This window comes from Coccidioides posadasii, chromosome 1, assembly GCF_018416015.2.
Source record: "Coccidioides posadasii str. Silveira chromosome 1, complete sequence".
In the NCBI taxonomy this organism is placed as follows: Eukaryota; Fungi; Ascomycota; class Eurotiomycetes; order Onygenales; family Onygenaceae; genus Coccidioides; species Coccidioides posadasii.
In genome coordinates, this window is record NC_089407.1 from 6,704,269 (window position 1) to 6,726,532 (window position 22,264).

Here is a 22,264-nt window from a genome sequence, read left to right on the forward strand (position 1 = left end):
GATGCAAAACCAGCCACATCGTCATTACTGCACAGCCACAGATAAAGGCCGAAAAAAAAAGTTATCAGGGATCGGAAAAGAAAGACACGAAGCCTCGAATCAGCTCGCTCGCGACCCGCATTCTCACCATCAGACAGAGTAGTTATGACTCGGTCCTAATACAAGACAGACAAAGGGGCAGTTCTATCCTCCTCTGTACAGATAGAAATACATATGGAGTGCATCTCCTAGCTTGCTTTCATCTCTTGCCTCAGAATATCACCGTATTAACTGCGTCCACTTTATCCATGTCGATTGAGCCCACTTCTAAGCAACTCTTGGTGATGGAGTCTTGGCATCTCGCCTCATTTTATGGTGTCACCGTCAGCATAATGTTGTTTGAGAGACGAGACCGCTTAGGCCTCTTTCAGGAATGCCTCTTGTCTGGGCCCAAAACGACCCCCCCATCGATTATTGTCTCCCAGCACTTGTCAGTCGACCTGCTGGCGAAAATGCTTGCAGCTTTTGTCTCAAACGCGTTGTCCCATCAGCGGTGGGCCGCTTAACGATCATGCAGAGCCGGCGAGGCACGCGGTAAGATTTGACCGCTCTTTCGACTCGTTGATCTCCCAGCCTCTTGTTTAAATGAACTGAATGCAGAAATTAAGACTTTGGAAAGATTAGAGAGTAACATGATGCTCAAAGCGCCCTGGGATTCTCCATACACTCTGCACGGAGCCGCCCATCCAATGAGTGCAGAAGATAGCATCTCAACACACAACTTAATTGGAACTTGGTGCTTTTGTATTTCTTCTCCCTCACACGTGCCAATCATTCATAAGGATCCATCTCCTCCATCTGCACGGGGAGGTCTGTGCAATGACTTGCTAAATACATACACGTGACGGCTGTTGGATGTTGTCATTTTCAGATCCCATCACATCATCTTGAGCTACTGTCTACAAGTAATTTAATGAAAGGGCGTTTACCATTGAAAATGGAGTGTCAGGAACTTCGAGCGCCTTTGATAAGGCTGTGCTTAGGGAAGTTGGGCAGCTGGTAAGTCAAAGCCGGCGGACTCATTCTTTATTCACAAGTAAAATCAACTGGACAGTCAGGGTGCAAAAAGGCATCATCAATATCGTGACAATAGATCACATCCGAGTGAAGAGACAGAAAACGGTGCAATTGCTTCCTCCAACTTGCTAATTCGATTCGTTTTGGGTTGTTTCAAGGCCGCCGCATGCGATGGACTCGAGCCAATGCCACGAGCCGGGTGAGTCAAGTCCAACCATTTTCTTTGCCCCGTTGAAAGCCTGAAACGTTGCTACTCGTTGTCCACTTCGTCGGGGGGAGGAAAAACAATCGTATGTATTGTACAGCACGGGGTTAGCTCCGGGGAAGCCAGTATGATCCGTGGATCGAGCTTGAATCCGTTCCCGGCTTCGAGCAAAACCCTCTTTTGGCGGCTCCACTCGCGCTCCCATGTTGGCGGGGCGGAAAGAAAGAGGGCGAAAAACGCTAAAGTGACTCCTCCGCCTTGGCTAAAAATCTCCGCTGCGAATTGCATCCGGTTCATCACTCCGAAGCGTACTGCATGTTGCTAACATGGATGACTTAGCGGTCGGAGTGTCGACGGACGGTGATGATGGAATCGCTACAACTCAACCTCGACAATCAATTTCATCTAACACAGCCAACTTAAAAAATGAGTGTGCCATTGGCCACCGCGTCCATGCTGTACGGTCCGTCTTAGCACTGGTCGTTGATGAAGAATGCGTCTTTGCTGGGCTGCAAGGTGGAGACATTGTGGTATGTCGAGACACCCTTTTGATGCATTCCTTGCTGGGATGGAACCGGAGCGCTAATTAAGAATACCCAAGGCATGGTCTTTGGACACATATGAACTTGTTTTATCAGTCAAGGCTCATGAAGAGAGTGTCCTGGGTCTATATCTCTCTGATGACCGACATCTTCTCTTCTCGAGCGGCGGAGACTCTGTGGTCAACGTAGGTTCAACTCGAACACTCCGTCGCAGAATCAGGCTGTATTGACGTACCTGCATACACGAAGGTCTGGTCGACGAGCACTTTTGAGCGCTTGTATTCAATATACACCCACCACGACGTGGGGGACATATTTACCGTTGCATATTCATCAGAGCTAAAAACTGTCTACTGTGGAGGCCAAAATACCAGTCTTCAAGTAAGTCCTCTGTGTTCGCCGGGAGTTCCGTGGTATTGAACCTTTTTCTACAGTGGTGCAATCTGCTCCGGGATGCCCATCCGCCGCCACAAATTGCAACGCATCCTTCATGCAGGACACACAAATTTTTTGACTCGCGAGGACCTGGCGGAATAGCTCCTCCGGCACGCACAGACAATCAGTCTCTGAATGCTCTATACGATGGTCAGACCCTTACATTTAAAAGAGACCAACACAAGCTCTTTGCTCACAATGGCTACGTGTATTGCATGCTCCTCGTTCGTGGGATTCTCGAATGCCAGTCTGGCGGAGAGGTCCTTTTTACCGGGTCTGGTGATGGATCCGTTAAGTTGTGGGAGCTCAATCAAGGAACAAACGTCGCGCCCACTGAAATCGCTTCACTGCAAAATGGCAGCGAATCCGTCCTGTCGATTGCAGTAGATGGCCCGTTCTTATACTGCGGACTCACGGGAGGGGCCATCAACATATGGAATTTGGATTCTCGCCAGATCATCAAAACAATTACCAGCCACACTGGAGATCTCTGGGCCATCGATATTATTAAAGGGATCATTGTAAGCGGCGATGGCGATGGTATCGTTAAGGTAGCCCTCTATTCCTTGGCTCGCTTTTCAAAAGTTTGCCTCTGACTGCATTATTATTGTTAGAAATTCAACTCCCGCTTCGAAGAAATTGGGTCTTGGGCAGCACATGATGGAACAATGCTTGCGTCCGCTGCAGGTGTCGTTAAGGATAGATGGATCTATGCGACTGGCGGAAACGACAATTCCGTTGCAATCTGGGACTTAACAGAGCACCCTGTAGATTCACATGAAATTCCAGCTACCAGCAACGGTATGCCTTCACCATCTTTTGCTATACCGGCAGTCTGTACTAATCGTTTCTAGACGAATTGGTTAATGCTTTGGCCAAGTTTGTTGGATACAAGACAATTTCAGCGCGGCCCAAGTTCTCCGGAGAATGCAATCAAGGCGCCGCGTTTCTACGTCGACACTGCATCTACTTGGGCGCTCAAACAAACATTCTCACCACTGGTCCGAATACCAATCCGATAGTGTTTGCAAAGTTCCCTGCCACCTCTCAGAATGCCTTAGATCGCACAGTCTTGTTCTACGGCCATTATGATGTTGTCGGCGCAGAAGCCAACCAGGCCAAGTGGAATACTGACCCATTTCAGCTAACATCCCTCAACGGGTTTCTGTATGGACGTGGCGTCTCGGATAATAAAGGTCCAATATTGGCTGCACTATATGCGGCAGCAGAGCTAACACAAAGGAAAGAGCTGACGTGCAACGTGGTCTTCCTTATCGAGGGCGAGGAAGAATCCGGGTCTCAAGGCTTTGCAGAGACGATCCAGGAGAACAAAGACTTGATTGGACCGGTTGATTGGATACTCCTGGCAAACAGCTACTGGCTTGACGACCATATACCATGTCTAACGTATGGATTGAGAGGTGTTATCCACGCAAACCTAATCGTTGCCAGTCATCACCCTGATCTTCATAGCGGCATTGATGGAAGTTCACTACTCGATGAGCCACTCAAGGATTTGACTATGCTCCTAAGCACGATAGTCGGGCCCAAGGGCAAAATAAATCTCCCAGGATTCCAGGATCCGGTCTTGCCCCTTACCCCCATTGAGAAACAACGGTACGATGCAATCGCGGAAGCGCTTCTGCCACATCATCCAGAGATTGAAGATGTCGAATCATTCACAGCCTCGCTGATGCATCGCTGGCGCGAACCATCACTTACCATCCACTCAGTGGAAATCCCAGGCTGCAAGAGCTCCACAACTACGATATCACGCAAAGCCAAAGCCACGTTGTCCATTCGACTCGTGCCAAACCAAAACGCAGATAAAGTGGCAGAAGACTTAATCGACTACGCCCAAACCCAATTTGCCGATCTCGACTCACAAAACATTCTCACCGTTGAGATCACCGGGAAAGCCGACCCCTGGCTGGGTGATCCGGGCAACGAACTCTTCGAAACCCTCTCCCGTGCCGTCACAGCAGTATGGTCAGCGAGCACGGAGAGCAGAAAATACAACAACTACCCACCACCAATTCCGACCCGACACTTATCCAATTCGGGGCTCCCTCGCACGAATTCTTCCGATAGCCTGGCTTCTACGTCAAAAATTGAGCGAATACTCGCATCTTCGTCCTCCGTTCCAAACCATAAATCCGGCCGGAAAGCGAAATCATCACACTTATCCCCAGTACCCACTTCATCCACCCTTACCACTGATCCTACCGATCCAAATCAGCCCTCGCATTCACAGGAGAACGAGACGTCTGAAAACCATCGGAAAACAGCACCACAGCTCATCAAGCCTATCTACATTCGCGAAGGAGGCTCTATTCCTACCATCCGTTTCCTGGAGAAAGAATTTAATGCGCCTGCTGCCCATTTACCTTGTGGACAGGCGAGTGACAATGCACACTTGAGTAATGAGAGATTGCGGGTGGAAAACTTGTATCGAAGCAGGGAGATCTTCAGGAGAGTGTTTAGGGAGTTAGGTGGCAGTTTGCCGGCCCATGAAGAGTAAAATATTGAGGAAACTTTTTCTCGGGAGTTTCGGGTTGCGGGCATTTCCATACTCTGTACTCCATGCTTTTGATATGTGGCGCCATCCTAGAAATGGGCGGGGAATTAGCATCGACATCGGAGATTGAAGATATCAAATTGCAAAGTACCTTTCTTTTTTCTTTTTCTTTCCTTTTTTTTCAAAGCATCCTATGAAAACAAGTCGAGAATATTGATGTAAGCTGCCTTTAGGGGTGCTAAGGATATAAATAATCGCTATATATACATCACAAACAAGGTACCCCATAGCGTACAAATATCACATCTACATAATTAACAGCCAAATCACCAAATCCGTTTGGCAACCATCTCATACCTCCGTATATTTCCAATTCCATGTAACCCACCAACACTCTTCGCTGCCTTATTGGTATCTCTTTCTTCCCGTTCCTTTAACTTCCTCAACGCCTCCGGATCGTCAGCGTAGATCCACCTCCTCCTGCCCTCACCAACTTCGACCGCTCCCCAGCCTCCAACCCGACGACTGCCTTCCACAGTGTCACCGGTCGGGTCCGGCTTAGAGTTTGCATAAATCGAGAATGAAGGCGGTGCGGAATCGGGCGGTGGACTCAGAAGCTGTGTTTGGCTAGCGAGAATCGAAGTGCCCTGAGACGATGTCTGCTTCTGTTGCTGGTGTAGCATCTCTCTTTCATGGAGCTTCATCCGCTTATATCTTGCTCGGGAGAAGCTGAGTAGAGTCATTCCCAGGATTAATTTGACAAGGAGAAGAGTCACGTAGAGGAGTAGTACGAGGATAACTGTGAAGACGGGTATAAACGTGGCAGGTGATGGCATGGTATGTGACATTACGGTTTCCAGGATGGTGCCTATCTGGCTTAAGGACGTTGGTAGGGGAAACGAGGAAGGTAAATTAGCCGTCGAAGTTGAGGAATAATGGCTATGTATCGAGGAGAGGGATGTAGTATTTGATTGTGTCGTGAGAGATGGTGATTGAGGAAGCCATGCCGTTAAAAACATCTGGTATGTTTGGATCGAGACACGGAAAAAAAGACAGGAAAGAGGGATAATAGGCAACCCTAAACGACGGTTTAGGTTCTGGTCGGCAAATGCGTTTGTATAGTAGTCCTTTGTGAGGATATCGAGAAATCGACCGTATATAGAAGGTCGAACATTATTGAACTTGTTAATGTATGCGTGTTTGAGCCAGTCCACCAGCATTTCTGAACCGAGGACGACTAAGAACGGACCTAGCACATGGCCTATCGTAGGAAGGAAAGAATTCACGCTGCTAAGAGATAAGAAGATCGACGATGGAAAGAGAGTAAATGACTGCGGAAGGATAGAAGTGGCCGACATTGGAGGGCTGGCCGGAGGGGTGCTGTTAGTGCTTGGGGTCGGACTGGGTTTAGAAAATGGAGCCAGGGCGTTTCCAAACGTGACAGCCCCGGTTTCGACAAAGTTCCTTGATGCGATTATAATCAGCATCAGCCATAGCTGGAATCGCTCTACCACATCAGCACATGTGAGCTGGAAAAGATTTTCCTTTTCAAACTTCTTGAAGACGGTAGACTTGATCTCCACAAACTGATTTGATAAAAGTAACGTGATCAAGGCATTTGAATATGAGTTGACGGCGACGTTCAGCGTCATTACTTGGTAGAAAAGCGCGGTTGAGTGTATCACAGTGTAGAACAGAGCTAAAATAAACAGCCAGAAGGGCCGGAGGACCTTACTGCGGCCGTCCGGCCCACGCTCCAGCGCTTCCCGGGAAAACAAACATTCAAGGACGTCCTGGCCAATAGCCGAGAAAAGTCGGTCCCCGACCTATGCCCTATTAGTACGTACATCCCGATCTCAAGTTAGCTGCGACATACCTCCAGGACGTTATAGATAACATATAGCTTGATCGCGGCTTGACCGCGAATCCAATGATACATCCGACTGGCGTCAAAATACAAGAGAATGGTACAAGTGAATATCATGAGCAAGCCTTTGAGGATGTCTGCCTTGTCGTTCGGCTGCAAAGCAGACGGAACGGATTTTGATCTGCGGTGACGATGCATGCGGCGTTGGATATCGTCCATGCGACTCTTCACATCCTGCCCTTGGAAAGGATTGTCATCCACTGGAGATGAGATAGCGCTTGATGTTGCTTCCTTCACACGAAGGGAGTCATAATCACCATCGCATCCAGGCTTGCACCTCTTATCGGTGGAGCGACTGCGTTTCCTTCTTCTCCAGACCCTTCCGAGTCCCTGAACGATAAAGGAGGATATATATTGTGCTTCCAATCCCAGGTTGACAGCCCATGACTGGGAAAGAATAAGTATCGACTTGCAGAATCGCAATGGCAGTATTGTAAAGGAATAAAGCCATGAATCAAGGCACGCTAGTGTTCCGAAAAGCAGAACTTGTTCAACAGATGGAGGGAGGAGGAGAAAGTTCTGGAGACGCTCGAGCTTCACGCGAGACGACTCGTATGGGAAGTCCTTGGTGCGAGACTGGTGGATATACAAAGGGGATGGGCGTTCAGAGGATAGCTCCAGTTGGAGATAAGTAGGTATAGAGAACGGCGGGAGCGGTATTGCCGCTGGCACCGGCGACGGCGGCTCAGCAGCGGACTGTCCGCACCTAACGGGATCCTCTAAATTCAAACGACCGGGCGCACGACGATCCGTCCTAGATTTCGACATCCAATTATTCGACTGGCGATCAACTCCAAAAGGAGAATGCAAACGGTGCGAGGAGGAACTCGGTGTCGATGCTATCCTTGCCGTCTGCGACCGCTGTCGGCCGAAGGAATGCTGCTCCTGCGAGCTCTGTACAGAATGATCGGAGGCCTGCTCAGCATAACGTTGCTTCGAAGTTCCTGGTTTTCTCTGGCGAAGACTGCCACTCTCTCTTCGCACACTGCCATTCTGTGTTGCTCCTTTTCCATTTAGAGCTAGCCCCATGTTTGTATTATCTGTGTCCGTATTGAACCTATCACCATCTTCGCTCTCTGCCCAAGGGACTTGCACTGGCCCTCGTTCGCCGACGGAGGTAACTCTCGATGCTCTGTGATCGATGTCCGCAGGAACGGAACGCAAGCATAACGAGTCGGGTGCAGAGGTAAGCTCGCGGATCTTCTCAGAGGATAATTTAAGAGTCTGACTTCGCGGACGAGAACTAGGTGAGCCAACACTGTCACGAAGAGGATGCTTGGTTGATGCTGTCGTCGTCGTCGTCGGGGTTTCCGGACCAACCGCGGCGGAATTTTCAATCTGGACAGCTGGCCTTTCCGGGGGAGACGCAGCGCCATTCGAAGTCGTATTCTCTGCGATACTTTCGGTACTTTTCCCCCGCAGATTCGGAGTACCATCCGAAGAGGCATTTTCTCCGACTCGAGTGAGAGGTTGCAGCTTGTCATCGCTCGGTGGAGGGAATTCCTCCTGGCCTCTGACCGGCGCGTTCTGCATGTCCGCGCGACCCAGCTCTACGCCCTTCGCGTCCTCTCCACCAGCCTTTATACCCAGGCCATTGATATGTCTCTCCGCTCCTCGATCAGAATCCATCACTCTGCTCGATAATTTCCTTCCTGGATCCCGATTCCAGGCGCGTCCTTGCTGCTCCACCGTGCCGCCCGCACCCCTGTCGTTCTTCATATTTAGATCTGCCGCTCGCCCGGCGCCCAGACCATGTAAATCACCCTTCATCCCTCTAGTGACACTACCACTATCATCACTGTCTTCATTCCTAGAATTTTGCCTTGTAGATGCCGCCAGATTCCCCCGTAGCACCCCATCGACCACCTGTCCCGCTGGCAGACCAATCTGTGATGCACCATCTTCACGTCGTCCAAGACCGTCCGCACCAGAGATCCCAGACGCGGCGTTCCCACGTCGCGTACTGTGTTTGTCGCTAACGGATCGACAACGGCGACACCGATCTGTGTGCGTTGGTGTAAGTATAGCTTGTTCGGCGTGGACTCCGTTTAAGGTTTCCGGTAGCTTGACAGGAGAGGAGTTTTGGCTTGGGAGTGCCATTTGCTCTCGTATTCAGGCAGATTCACTTGTGGAAGCTTTTCATGTCGGGTATGAATGGTGGATTATTCATAGAGTGGACATGATAGGACGCGCTGGTCGTCGTCGTCGCTCGCCGCTTGGGGTTGTTTTGCGTGAGGGAAAGTCTAACTAACTATTTAACTATGTAGTTAACTGCACTACGGAGTATAAGGCGCGAGACTGCGAAAGGATCAATATCGCGCGTCACCCACCAAAAAATTATGTATGCAGTTATATCAGACAACATCAGTAGCTAGTTAGAAGCCAGATAACTAACTATGAAGAGCCCCGCAGTCATCAAACCGGGATATATTTTTGTCAAATTCCCATGCAGATCCTGGGTACTGGCATTTGTGGCGGCAATCGATCTACGCCTCTGATGGGACGCGATTCAACGACTTCGTAGAACTATTTACATTTACACACCATCTTCATTACTATCCTGAGCAAATCCGCAGATAGATAACATGCTGGAGACAGGGAGAATTTAAGCAGATTTTCTTTTAATTACATCGGAAGCCATGACTCCTCATCAGCAGAGGTTACAAAATGGGGTGCGTATATCAATCGATGACAAGATGCGCGATAAACTAGGCATGAGTACACACGGAAAAGAAAAAAAAAAAAAAAGGAGATGCTGAATCTGAAATCATAAAGGGGGAGCAAAAAAAAGGGGGTATAAGATCGAATGGCAGAGAGCAGAGAGAGCACGAGTCATACTGCGGGAAAATAAAGAAGCCTGCCTCTCCATGTTCCGCTTGGAAAGCCGTTAAAAAGAATCGGTACATAACTTTATTCGGAAAAAAAAAAGAGGGGGGGGGGGGGGGGAGGGGGGAAAAAAGAAAGGAGTCAGGTATTATTTGAACACATGCAGACAGTTATTCGCCCACACGCAAGACAGGCTTTCCCGCGTTTGAATTTTGTATGAGTCGATCGAGTCTGCATCAAAACCGGGGGCCGGGATTGTACGGCAGCGAGTCTTGGGAAGGTGGAGCAGTTCCTACTCGCCGCGGAGAGGGAAGTGCGTTTGAATATTGAGACATGGAGGATTGCCCGGAAACTTGGGTGGGAGCTGGCCATGGCCGAGTGAAATTGCGGTAAGAACTGGGCGAAGGAGTGACACTTGGTATGGGAGCGGTCACGGATCGCTCTGGGACGGTGGCAGCTGGCGGGGGCGGCCTTGCAAAACTATAGCCTTCTCGTGGAGCCGGGGACTGCATTCTCGGAGTTGGCAGCCTTGGAGCCGGCAGGCTCGGGGGAGCCCGTCCATATGGATCCACGGAAGGGGCAATGGAAGGGGCAGGAGTTCGACGAGCCCGGCCGCCGGGAAGAGAAACGTCACTCATCGAAGCAGAGAAAGGAGTTCCGTATCGTTCAGTTGGCGATGACAAGGCTTCACTGGGCGGCGCGGTATACCCAAATCCTCCAGCGTTGTTTACGAGCGATGCAGTATCGTCAGACGTTCGAGTGCCCGGTCCGGGAGTGCTCGTGGGCAACGGTGGATTTTCCCATTTCGTATCCGGCAGCGTTGGCTGACGGTCCATTCCAAATTGCCCACCACTGCCGGACGGGGCCGCTCTGGAGTATGGAGGCAGTGTTGTCGCCGTGGTCTGTCGAGAAAGGCCTGGCATAGGCGGCACACTTGACAGGTTGCTGCTCGCATAGTCAAAGGTGGGTAACGTCGGCTGTTGTTTGATACTCTCGACGCCTGTCTCTAGATCCGTTCGTTTCCGATCCTGAAGAGCAAGACCCTTGGCAAGAGCTCTATCGACCTTTCTTTTGACAATGCGCTCCAGTCGCGTGTTAATTTTCCGTCGACAATATGCCGTGAGCGAACCGTCTTCACTCGGGATATGATGCCACAGAAACAGCAAGTACATGATCAGCGATAACGCTAAACTCAAAATCGACAAGACCCAGATGACGAATGTGAAAAGCATGGCGAATAAGATGGTCGCTTGGAGCTTGTCCTTCTCGGCCAGCGCCTCGACGTTGTTGAAGAACTGTACCACTGCCGGAGTCCCGTCAGAAGGAGCGTTCTCTCCTATCGGGATCAGGCGCAGCTCCATTACAGAATAAAGAGTGAATCCGTTGATAGCTTGGCGGGGGCCTTCGGCAAAGATAACTCGCAGCCAGGCTACGGCGATGGTCAGCGAGAAAACTATTTCAAAACCCCCGTCGGTGGGCTGTGAAAAAAGGGCGAAACTTCCTTGCACTCACATTCAAAGTTAAAGTAGGTGAACAGGGCGACGTAGTCAGCTCCTTTCTTACTTTTTGTCAATTCTGCAAAGACGAGGAACCGGCGGAAACCCTGGCCTTCGCTTCCCATTCGAGTACTTTGAACACGAACGGCGATCGGGTCAAGGTAGCTCTGAGCAACTCCGCCAGATTTAATTACGCGTATGGCACGGATCCAACGGTATGCCAGAAGGACAAAGGAGAGAATGATGCACCCGGAGAAGATCCATTTCGAAATTCCAAAGGGGATTTTTGGCTTAATCTGAGACGCCCAGCGCGAAAACGCCAACAGGTTCACAGCAGTAAAAGTGTCGACTCCATAAACGGCAAACGATTTAATGATGGTGAGGTAGAGAATGCAGTACGACAGGAACGTGAAGCAAGAGGTCGATCGGAAGTCTGTCAGAGTCTGCAACACGGGGGGGTGATTAGCATTCTTGAACGGCTTGAGAGACGGCACCACTCACGATGTAGTCCCATTTCTGCTCGGCCTTGACGTGAATCAGATCATCATCGCGGTGACGGTCACCACAACAGCCCATGTTGGCCTGTTTATTTATTTAACTTTTTTTTTTTTTCTTTTCCCTTCCTCTCAGGTATCTCTGCGGTTTGTGGGCAGGTGAGAGAGAGTGTTGACGGAGAGTCACGTATCACAGGTGAGAGAGAGTAATGATCGCGAGCGACAACCGTTCGGACCAGCCGCGGGGTTGACGCGATATAGGCAAATTGCAAGGGGAAACGAGGGGAATTCCTCAGCACCGAATGGTACTGTGTGCCGGAAAGTAACGCGAAACAGAAGAGCGGCGGTGAATAGTCGACAAGCAGAATGACTTGAAATGATCGTTTGCCGGCGACAATGTGGCCGGTCTCATTCTTGCATGTCGAATTTGACGGGGAAAAAGAGTTTAGTGTGGAGAAAGGAGCGTCGGTTGTCGCGATGATTGACCGGGCATTGGCATCTGCAACGCGGAGGATCTTGAGAGAGTGAAAGATTTCCCCCAGAGCAGTCAAATGTCGCAGATAAAAGGGAGAGTGATGGTGATGGTGACGGTGACGATGATGATGATGATGATGATGGGTGTGGGACGCAGAGCGAATGGGCGATGATGTCCTCTCAAGCTCGTCGAGTGTTCATTTCACGCACCGATCGATCCTCAACGTCGCAGGAGCCAAGAAAAGGGGCTGCAGCCATCCCAGCGCCCGGCGGCCAATCACTCCCCCGGTCGCTCCCCCGGCTCAGCTTGCAGGTGTATCAGACTGCCGGGCCGGAGCAAGATCGACAGGAAATCTGCTGGAGTCCCGCCAACAGCATGAGCAGCGTCCACTGGAATACAGTGCCGCCCCCAGAGTTCCAAACCTCGCACGCGCCGAGGATCAAGCTTGAAATCCAGCGTCGTCCAGCATGATTTTCTTTTAACTACTAGAGAACGTCCCTTGCTCCCAATCTCCCCCGGCCAGCGGCGGCCAAATTGCGACTATTCACGGCAATGTGTCTCACGCACAATGAATGAAATGCCCTTTTTTCAAAAAAAAAAAGAAAAAAAAGCAATACATGATAACAATGTCCACCCAACCCTTTGGACAATGACCGCGCATGCATGTTGCAAGACGCACGCTGTCTCAAACATCCCCGAATCACACAGCCTGGTAGCCAACCCGGAGGCGCAAGTAAGCGGCCGCCAGCGCCGGGAATCTAAACCAAAAACATGTTGTCGCATCTTAATAAAGTTGTTGTTTTGAATTTTCGATCTTCCCCGGGGTACCTAACTAACTCCGAAAGCTGTTTTTTTTTTTTTGCCTTTTTCTCCGCCAATAATTGAATGATCAGGCATTCAATAGTTTCGGTTCGAGAGCGCTGTGCAAAATTCACAGCAAAGCCCGGATTTTATTTTCATGACCCGACAATACTAAGAGGATCCTTTGTGTGAGAGACCCGTAGACCTGGCAAGTGGAAAAAAGCAGCACCGAAGAGTCCAAAAAAAAAAAAAAAAAAAAGAAAGAAAAAAAGGGCCAAGCAAGATTTCATTCATCGTTTTGGCAAATACATGCATGGAGTAGTAAGACATAGAAATCAAAATCGAAGGGAAAAAAAGGCCTGCTAGAAATACATCAACAGAACAGGCCCAAAAAAAATCCTGTCACTTGTCGCTTGCAGAACAGAAAAAGAGAAAAAGAAAAAGAAAAAGAAACCCCATCGATAGTCAAATCATACTCCCGAATCCAAATCCAATACCCTCCATATAGAGTACAAAAAACACCCATCAAATCCCTTTCTATCCCGGAAATCTCAAACCGTAGAGACCACCACAAAAAATTTATACGCCTGTCAAAATGTCAATCACCCCAGCAAGGGTTGTCTTTCATCCACCGCCCCATCACCTGATTTGGAGCTCGCTGGCTTCCTTTTCTTTCTTCTTCTCTTCTTCTTCGTCTTGTCTTGTTTCGTGGAACTCTGAGAAATATCAGCTTCGTTTTGACCGTCTTCGTCATCGCTATTGTGCTCGACAGCAGCATGAGGAGGTACAGGCTTCGTTTGCGTTGCAGAAGGTTGACGACTGTGCCCTTTGCCTTCTTCGCCAGATGCTGGGTGAGTGTCCGACGTTTGCAGTATGACCTTTCGAATACCGTTGCTGTCAACGACCTGTTCGGTGATGCTTCCGCTTCTTGCGGGGCCATGTGCGAGATACGGCGGGCTTAGCGGACTCGAATTAGTAGTACCACCTGCGGAGAGGGTTGGAGCCTCGCTGGGAGACAGGCAGCCTTGTCGGTAGCTTGGCCGATGCGGCGCCGGCTGCAACAGGTCACTTCGGACGTTGATGATGTCACGGTTCATAGTAGGCACGGTGTCTCTGGTGGTCGAACGTCGACTGGGAACCTCGGTGGTACTTCCGTATCTTCTCAGGGCCAGAACAGCGTCACTGGCGGATTTCCCGGCCGATTTGACTCCACCACCAGGTCCGGTGTTTCCACTGAAGCTTGTAACTTCTGACATTCTGCGCTGAGGGTCCGGCGATTGCAGCCGTGAATCCACGGCGGACACCAAGGGAGAGGAACTGCCAGGTTTGATTTTCACATTGTTATAGCGTGTTTGACGAGGTCTGCTGGCAAGGTTCGAAGGGCCCAAGTGTTTAAGGTGTTCGCGGATTTCTGGAGTGGCACCACGTTGTATAATAGCGGCATCTGGACCTTCGACAGCATCGTGTGTGCTTGATTTTCTCAGTTTGAATATCGGTGGGGGGGGAGATCCAATGTCGCCAATGGAACCTTTTCGCCGAGAAGCCTGTAAGTCGCCAGTCCCTGACGAGCTGGCGTCGGGTCCCCTGTGGCCGGTAGAGGCTGCTTCGCTGTCTCCGTTTTGCAATGCACCGAGATTGTCTGGTGGGTCTGTGACGATCTGACCTTTGGGGACGCGAGCTTTGGGAGCCGGGGCCATTCGACGGATGGCTTTGTGGACGTCGATAAAAACATCGGACTCGTCGATGATCTCCCTGCTTCACATTAGAATCGCGTATCCCTTAGGGGGGTAGTAGATTCGACTCGACACTCACTCTCCAATAAGTTCTTCAATAACATCTTCTAAAGTCACAACACCTAACGCTCCATGATCTTCACCTGGAAACTCTGACACCAACACCATGTGAGATTTTCCTTCTTGAAAAAAATTGACAATGTCTAAACAGCTAGTCTCTGCTCGGGTTTCTGGAAGTGTAGCTAGGGCAAACTCTCGGACTTGCTTGCAATCTTCGGGGTCGTATGTGATAAGCATCTTCACCAGGAGCATGCCAACAAAGTTCTGTGGGTTGTCTGGGGAGTGTATCGGTATTCGCGAATACCCTTGCGAAAGAATGAGGTCCATCATCTTCTCATCCAAAACGGTTTCGGTAGACATTGTAAACACGTCTTCCATGGGGATCATGATACTGCCGACGGGCTTTTCTTTCAGGTCCAACACGGCGCTGATGATGGTCACTTCGTCGGAATTCAATTGTTCTCCAGCACTGCCAAGTGTTTTGTGCAAGGTAACGAGGGTTTTCAGTCCGGCTTTCTTGTAAAGGGTCCGATGGTCAACGCCGAGGAGCTTGTCGAGGAGTTTCGCGATGGGCCATGCGACCGGAGACATGATGTACATGAGGATAAGGACACAAGGTGCCATCCAAGCGCCGATAGGGAGTCCATAGCGAACACAGATGGACTGTGGGACAACTTCTCCAAACACGACTGCAGAGAGTTAGATCGGGTGGGAAAAAAAAAAGAAAAAAGGGAAAGAGAGCAACTCGTCGAGAGTCATACCGATGAGAGCAGTACTTCCTAACACTGCCGGCCACCCGCCACCAAGAGAGCGGTCAAGGACAATTGGAAGTGTCTCGTTTGTGATGACATTGCTCAGCAGAAGCGTAACCAGGACCCAGTGTTTTCCTTTCTTCAGCAGATTCAGGACCTTCTCGGCATGCCTCTTCTCGGCGCCTTCGCCGGAGGTCTTGATCACCTGTAAATAAATCTCATCCTAGGGAGAGAAAACAAGGAAAACTGGTTAGCTTGGAGCTTTAAAGCTAACTGGGGACGGACACTGAAATTGGAATCAAGAGACTCTCTCACCTGGCCCATGAGGGCGATGGTCAGGCCTGCGAAAGCGCCACCGGCAACGACCAAAGCCGTTGCAACCCCCAAGTACAGCCAGAAACTTGGTTGATTCACGGGTTCGCCATCTTCCTGCGTCGCTAGAGCTGGAGAGAATATCGGTAATCCTGTAACGATCGGAAGCCTGGCGAGAAGTGGTAGAAGCAACTTGATCAGCCCCAGACCAAAGTACCTTCTAACCGCATGGTGATTGGAAGACATCGAAAGTCCGCTGTATCCCAGACTGGTTCAGAACAATTTCATAACCGCGGCTTGCAAAATGCTTCAAAATAAATACTGGGCGTCCTTCTTTCTTTTTTATTTATTTTTCTTTTAAATTTTCAATTGCAGGAATTTATATATCGGAGGTCGCACGTCGACACGAGAAACGAGCTTGCGGGCGATACGGGGCGGGCGGGCAGCAGGTCGACAGGAGGATTCGGGGGCTCGGATCTCAGCAGGATTGCGCAACTATAAAGAAATGTACGGAAAGGCGCAATCGAGAAAGCTGAGATGTTGCCGGAGACAGGCCGTCTAGGCGAGTCAGAATCGAGGAAGATGCCTTTTTTTTTTGGAGAGGAGAAAAGCCGAAGAAACGGGGGAGAGAGAGAGAGAGAGAGAGAGAGAGAGCAGAGAGTAGAGAGTAGAGAGAGTCGAGGCGACGAACGAAAAGCGCACCGTGACAGCCAAAAGTCGGGTGAGAGGCGCTGAGTCAGTCGGAGCTTAAAAACTTGTCGCTTGTCAAACAACATTCTCTACAAAACTGATCGCTCGCGAAAAAAAAAAAGAAAAAAGAGAGAGTTGGATCTGTGGACGAGTTAACTTTGTCGGTTGCCGTGAATTGCTCAACACAAGAGGTTCGTAAATAAAAACGAAGCCCCTGGGAACACCTTCTCGACAACCACATTGGCGGAACTTTGGATCCTCATGGGCGGGATAGACCCTGGGAGGTCTTCTCCTTCTGGAGGATGCGCTGGAGCCCCTGGACCGTCAGCGGGGTCTGGGGTTCGCGGTTGTCGTTCCGTGGCTCGTACTTGGCTTTGAGATCCCTGATCTCGTTCGCGAGCCGGTCTCTCATCGTGCCCATCACCTCGGCCTCTTGCCGGAGGCTCTGGACGTCCCGTTGCAGCTTCTGGGCCCGTGCCTTCTGGGGGTCGGCGAACACGGAGCCCACTGCTTTCTTCGTGCTTTTCTCCCGGCCGATCTGGTCGAGTCGCTCCTTGAGGTCCTGCACCTCCTTGCGCAGCTCAATCTCCGTACCGGATTGCTGCTGGTGCTGGACCGTGAGCTTCTCGACCTGCGCCTCGAGCTCTGCGATCTTTCGCTTGGCGACCTCGTCGATCGAAGAGCTGAGGTCCTTCTCGGCCTTCTGGAGCCCGCGCTGAAGGTCGTCGATCTCGTTTTGCTGTTCAACGAGCTGGACTCTGTGCATCCGCACGGCGTTCGACACCGTGTTGCCAGATTCCTTCTTCGCCTTCCGCTGCTCATTGCGGAGCTCCCTTATCTCCACCTCGACTCCCTTGCACTTGGAGAACAGACCGTCGTTTTCCACCCGGAGCCAGGCCAACAGCTGGTCCTTTTCGGACACCTGTCGAGTCAACCCTTCCAGTCTCTGCTGGAGCTGTGACCCCCGTTGACCTAGCTCGCTGTACCGGAAGTTCGCCGCACCCAGTTTGAGGTCAAACTCCTCAATGCGGGCGGTCAGCTGTTGCTTCTCTGCGGACAGACTCGCAACAGCCTGATCGTGGCCTTCCGCCAGCTGGGCCCTCTGCGCTGCCTCCTCCTTGAGAGTCGCCTCTCGCTGGAGGGCACCTGTCAGCTCCTCGCGGAGCTTCTGGAGCGCAGTCTCGTTCTCGGTCCTCTGCACTATCTCCTTCTTGAGAGTCGCCTCTCGCTGAAGGGCAACCGTCAGCTCCTCGCGGAGCTTCTGAAGTGCAGTCACCTTCTCGGCGATCGTTGTCGTGAAGCCCTGGTTCATTGACTCGTTCAGGGCCCGGGATTCGGCGAGCTGCTGCTCGAGACTACCGAGCTTCTGCGCGGTGTCGTTGAGTTCCCGACGCACGGAAAGGAGCCCTTGCTTGTAACCGTCAAGCTCCTGCGTCATGCGTTCGTCGTCCACCGAGTTGGTCTCTCCAACCGTCCCTGCTTTTGCCAACTGAATGGCCTGGTCCTGTCGGGCCGCAGAATCGGCCTTCACAAACCGCGCGAGACGCTTGCACTTTCTCAGCTTTCGCTTCAAAAGCACAACATCCTGGCTGCTGCCACGATTCTGTCCCACGCGTCTGCTTAACCGGATTTCGGCTGCGTATGCCGACGCTTCCTCCAGCAGGGTCAGCAACCCGTTTCCGAGGTTACCCTGCACCTCTTCAACCGTTCTGGTCCCCCCGGTGGCAATGGCTGTGCACTTGTTCTCAATCTCACGGGTGAAAAAGAGAAGGCGCTCGCCAAGCCCCGACTCCACGAAGGTCCCAGCAAGTTGTCGAAGCGCCAGGTAGCCGTACGTGACAAGGATCCTCAGTCCCTTCTCCTGTCCCAGCTGCTGCTGCAACTGGTTAAGAGAGGTGTCATCAGACGCCTTCGACAGCTCCTCGGCCAGAGCCTGGCACTGTGAACGTTGGCTGTAGTTCACTGCCCGCAGGTCTCCGAGCTCCTTTCGCGCCGCCCCAAGCTCGATCTTCTGCTGTTGGACTGTTCTGTCCGACAGCTGAATCTGTCCCCTGAGGCGTGTAACGACGGACTCGGAGATAGCCCTGCAGCCCTCGAGTTCCCGAATTCGTGCAAGTAACTGGGCGACCTTTTCTGACAAGCCGTTGCTGTCTCCCTTCAGATCGCCAGTCGAGTCCGTCTGGGTACCGATTTCAACCTGCGTCTGGCGGCCAAAAGCAAATATCGCGACTAGAAACACGCAGAACATCGCCGTGACCGAGTAAATAAAGATTGGCAGGTAAAATTCCCAGGTCTGGAGAAAGAAACAAAATCGTTAGTCAAGCTTCACAAAAAAAAAAAGAGAGGGGGGGGGAGGAAGAAAGTCAGAACGGGAATACTTACTGAGGTAACATCTTCCTGAGCTTGTGTCCACCAGGCTAGCGCGTCGAAGCCATCGATTTCCCCATCGCAAAAGTAACGAAGGTTGGGGTTCTGCTTATGATGGTCGAATGCAGACCGGGTCACGCCATAAGGGCAACCATCGAAGTCGACATCGACCGGAGTGACGATTCCGGCAATAAAGCCGGAGAGATAAGCGAACACCGGGCCACCGACGTTGACCGATGCGTAGTAGAGCGCAGCCGGCAGCTAAAGATGGTCGGATATATATTAGCATTTTTTTTTTTTTTTTTTTTTCTTTTTTGTTTTGACGCTTGTTTCTCGAGGAAGCGAATATGTGAAGGTGGTTTTGGAATCAACTTACAACAAGAACTGCGACGATTGCTATTTCATCGCCGAGGACCAGCAGCTCGACGAGGCGAGAGACCCAGGGGCGTAGCAGAGCTACCTTGGCCATGTTCAGGGCGAGGAGAGCAGAACCATTTGCACCGTTCTTCGAGTATTCACTCGCAAGACTTGTCACGGCGCGAGCCATGCCGGCAACTGCGCGGATTACAGGGATCAGCAGCCCATATATGCCGGAGCATAGGCCGCCGATACAGTATGCCGACACGGCCATGAACATGACCGTGTTGAAAAGTCTGAGGCCAATCGCCTCGAAGTCCACGAAGGTCCATTCTTCGAGGGGTGTCTGCCAAAGTGGAAGGTCCACGATGGCGTGACCCCCGAAAAAGAGGATCACCAACGCAAGGGATTGAAGGAGCTCGAGAAGCCCCATCTCGTTGGATCCGAGGGAGAAGTTCTCAAGGAGAAAAAAAAGGGGAGAGAAGTAAAAAAAAAGCTGTTAAGCTTGAGAGTGAGAGTGAGAGTGATGGCTTTATAGAAGTTGGGGAGCAGGTGAATGAGTGCTTGAGAACTTGAAGAGAAGAAAGAGAAGAAAGAAGGAAGAGGAAGAGAAAGAAAGAGAGAATTTATATGCGAGATGTTGCTAGGGAACCTCTCGCTTACAACCTAGCGCGATGTAAACAAGCTGCTGCGTACTGTGACGGGGAAACGCAAAGAAGATGGGAATTCCCGGTTGGTTTCTCCAGGCTGACGGAAATATCCAGCCAGAAGGGAATCTCCCTTTGACTTCTCTTCCTGGCGCGGCGAAATCGTACAGTATATAGCTTCCGACAGGCCCTGGCTCCGGCGCGGCGGAGCAGATGTCTACACGTCTATATAGCAGCAGCATTAGAGGCCTTTGCCAGAATTTATTTGCCTTGATCTTCTTTTTTTTCTACAATGTTTCTAGCAACTACAGACTAAGAGAAGGGCGGTGTTTGTTGTAGTTGTTTTTGTTTGTATGGTTGGCGGAAATTTCATGACCCCCTAAAATTAACTTTCCGCTCCGCCCCTAATGGGCGGAACTCGCCTACCCCTTAAGCCGAAACGTGACATAAAAAAAATACAGGATGCACATTACATACAAAGCAAATCGAAATTGGCCTCGAGTCGATGCAGTGATATACCCTAATAGTAACCATCACGGCAATGCTCTCCAAACCGTAGGCATCGTTAATCGTATGCGGATACTTTCTACCGGCTGACGGAGATTTTCTCCGCAAATATCAGTACATGCATGGCAACCGCTCAGTTCAATGTTTATTTGTCCTAGCACGGCGTTACGTATGTACTCGGCATAGTTACAGTACTTGTTGCCATGGAAGCTAGGCAACATCACGTACTGTACTGCCGCCGTACATCGTCGCATACATGACATACGAGTCCTGTGATAGATAGGTAGTGAAGTTATGTAGGGCAAAATAGGATGTCTCTATTCCATTCAACTCTATGTAGAGTGGGATCCCCCAAAAGGGGGTCATGGTATCTTCTTATAAACTAAAGAACACAAAAATTGCTGGCCGGGGTCAACATAAAACCCAGTTCTGTAGGCGGATAACATGCACAAAAACCACTGGAGGCTTGAAATGGGCATCACTTATATAAATCTCCTTATCACACTGCTTCAAAGCCCAAAAAAAAAACAAAACCCCCCCAGACCCCATTTTTACAATGCATGCTCAAATCTAAGGATATCCTTTAATAGTGAAGCGTCTGCTTAATGGCATCATATATTCCTGTAGTAATACGTCAGCCTTGACACCAAGAATTAAGGGAATAAGGGGGGAAGAGCTTGGTAGTAGGAAAATGAACGTACTGGCAACATCTGGCAAGTTGAACTTCTCAAAAATCAAACCACAGTGGGTGCCCCAGCCAGTGACTCGCTTCACAGGAGCCTCCAGCCTCAAAAACGCGCCCTCCTGAATCGTAGCGGCGACCTCGGCGCCAACACCGGCATTCATCATACTCTCATGGACGACGATGGCCCGGCCAGTCTTGCGGACACTTTCGAGGACGGTCTCTCGATCCCAGGGATAGATTGCCCGGAGATCAATCAGCTCAATGCTCGCGCCAAAGTCCTTTTCGGCTTTGGCGATGGCATCGGAGCAGAGATACATCGGTTGACCATAAGAAATGACTGTGAGATCCTTTCCTGGTTTGACAATGTCCGCCTTGTCAAGGGGCAGGTAGTATGGCTCGGTTGGCACGTATTCGACAGCAGCGCGGTAAAGGATTTTCGGCTCCATGAAGACCACTGGATCCTTGCAGTTGAGAATCGCGTTCAACAAGAGGCCCTTGGCCTGCGTTGGGGATCTTGGGATGACAACCCGCAAGCCGGGAACGTGGGTGAACAAGGATTCCGGAGACTGAGAGTGATATCTTAAAATAGAGATTTAGCACCACATTTCTTCGGGAGGCTTTAATTTACCAGATATCACCGCGAAAGGGCCACTTACAGCGCACCGTGTCCAACAGCCCCGCAAGGCATTCTCACAACCAAGCCGCCGATGTTACCACCAGTGGCGCCTTCTCTGAATCGGAACTTGGCAGCCTCATTGACGAGCTGGTCAAAAGCCGGAAATACGTAATCCGCGAACTGGATCTCAGCTACGGGTTTGAATCCCTCCGCGGCGGCGCCGATACCGAACCCCACGATACCCTGCTCGGTAAGCGGGGTGTTGAACACTCTCTCAGAACCAAACTCCGTCTGCAGGTCGACGGAGCACCGGAAGACACCCCCAAAGGCAACATCCTCGCCGAACAGAAGCACCCTCTCGTCGGCAGCGAGAGCGGTCCTGAGGGCGGAGTTGATGGACTGGTACAGGTTCAATCGTTTTGTGGAAGCGTTCTGGGGTAATTCTGGGTTATTTGACAGCGTGGACGATGCGTGATGGAGAAGGGGAGTCGACTTATAGTCGACGGGGAGATTGAGGCGTGCACCGGGGGCAGCTTGGGATGAGTATGCGCGGCAGGAACCTAGGGAGCCCAGGAGCCGGCGAGAGGCATGACGAGCGGAGGCCATTTGTTCCTTATTTTCTCTTTTCTTTTTCCTTTTTTGTTTTTTCAACCTGTCTACCCAGAATTATAGATCAAAGCTATCACAGCCTCTTCTCTCACCCCGGGTGTATTCTGAATGTGTCTACGGAGTAGGTTTCTGCGTCTGTCGGGGGAAATGGGTG

At 50.8% G+C, this 22,264-nt stretch overlaps 6 protein-coding genes across 7 annotated transcripts; 1 reads left to right on the forward strand and 5 right to left on the reverse strand.

The window, feature by feature from the left end:
- The first annotated feature begins 352 nt into the window (after positions 1 to 352).
- Positions 353 to 4,918, forward strand: D8B26_001995 (uncharacterized protein). 2 transcript variants are annotated; one of them, XM_066123702.1, is made up of 8 exons: positions 353 to 1,038; positions 1,215 to 1,255; positions 1,601 to 1,791; positions 1,863 to 1,988; positions 2,053 to 2,184; positions 2,238 to 2,789; positions 2,853 to 3,039; positions 3,093 to 4,918. In XM_066123702.1, the coding sequence occupies exons 1-8, from the start codon at positions 953 to 955 to the stop codon at positions 4,757 to 4,759; spliced, it is 2,982 nt and encodes a 993-aa protein (XP_065979777.1). In that variant the 5' UTR covers positions 353 to 952; the 3' UTR covers positions 4,760 to 4,918. The 2 variants fall into 2 exon arrangements, with proteins under 2 accessions (XP_065979777.1, XP_065979776.1); XM_066123701.1 differs by having other exon boundaries at positions 353 to 1,255.
- Positions 4,919 to 4,956: 38 nt separating this feature from the next.
- Positions 4,957 to 8,783, reverse strand: D8B26_001996 (uncharacterized protein; the record flags this gene model as incomplete). The annotated part of the gene is made up of 2 exons (XM_003065940.2): positions 4,957 to 6,582; positions 6,633 to 8,783. The coding sequence occupies 2 exons, from the start codon at positions 8,781 to 8,783 to the stop codon at positions 5,083 to 5,085; spliced, it is 3,651 nt and encodes a 1,216-aa protein (XP_003065986.2). The 3' UTR covers positions 4,957 to 5,082.
- Positions 8,784 to 9,745: 962 nt separating this feature from the next.
- D8B26_001997 (uncharacterized protein) lies at positions 9,746 to 11,846 on the reverse strand (the record flags this gene model as incomplete). The annotated part of the gene is made up of 3 exons (XM_003065941.2): positions 11,507 to 11,846; positions 11,022 to 11,448; positions 9,746 to 10,938 (listed from the first exon to the last, which is right to left on the reverse strand). The coding sequence occupies exons 1-3, from the start codon at positions 11,579 to 11,581 to the stop codon at positions 9,746 to 9,748; spliced, it is 1,695 nt and encodes a 564-aa protein (XP_003065987.2). The 5' UTR covers positions 11,582 to 11,846.
- A 1,222-nt stretch (positions 11,847 to 13,068) lies between these two features.
- Positions 13,069 to 16,297, reverse strand: D8B26_001998 (uncharacterized protein). The gene is made up of 4 exons (XM_003065942.2): positions 15,636 to 16,297; positions 15,330 to 15,543; positions 14,588 to 15,257; positions 13,069 to 14,527 (listed from the first exon to the last, which is right to left on the reverse strand). Exons 1-4 carry the CDS (start codon positions 15,876 to 15,878, stop codon positions 13,378 to 13,380), a joined length of 2,277 nt encoding a protein of 758 aa, XP_003065988.1. The 5' UTR covers positions 15,879 to 16,297; the 3' UTR covers positions 13,069 to 13,377.
- A 284-nt stretch (positions 16,298 to 16,581) lies between these two features.
- D8B26_001999 (uncharacterized protein) lies at positions 16,582 to 19,479 on the reverse strand (the record flags this gene model as incomplete). Its single annotated transcript, XM_003065943.2, has 3 exons — positions 16,582 to 18,615; positions 18,705 to 18,950; positions 19,066 to 19,479. The coding sequence occupies 3 exons, from the start codon at positions 19,477 to 19,479 to the stop codon at positions 16,582 to 16,584; spliced, it is 2,694 nt and encodes an 897-aa protein (XP_003065989.2).
- A 1,020-nt stretch (positions 19,480 to 20,499) lies between these two features.
- D8B26_002000 (uncharacterized protein) lies at positions 20,500 to 22,195 on the reverse strand. Its single transcript, XM_003065944.2, has 3 exons — positions 21,542 to 22,195; positions 20,902 to 21,464; positions 20,500 to 20,821 (listed from the first exon to the last, which is right to left on the reverse strand). Exons 1-3 carry the CDS (start codon positions 22,105 to 22,107, stop codon positions 20,784 to 20,786), a joined length of 1,167 nt encoding a protein of 388 aa, XP_003065990.1. The 5' UTR covers positions 22,108 to 22,195; the 3' UTR covers positions 20,500 to 20,783.
- Positions 22,196 to 22,264: the final 69 nt, after the last annotated feature.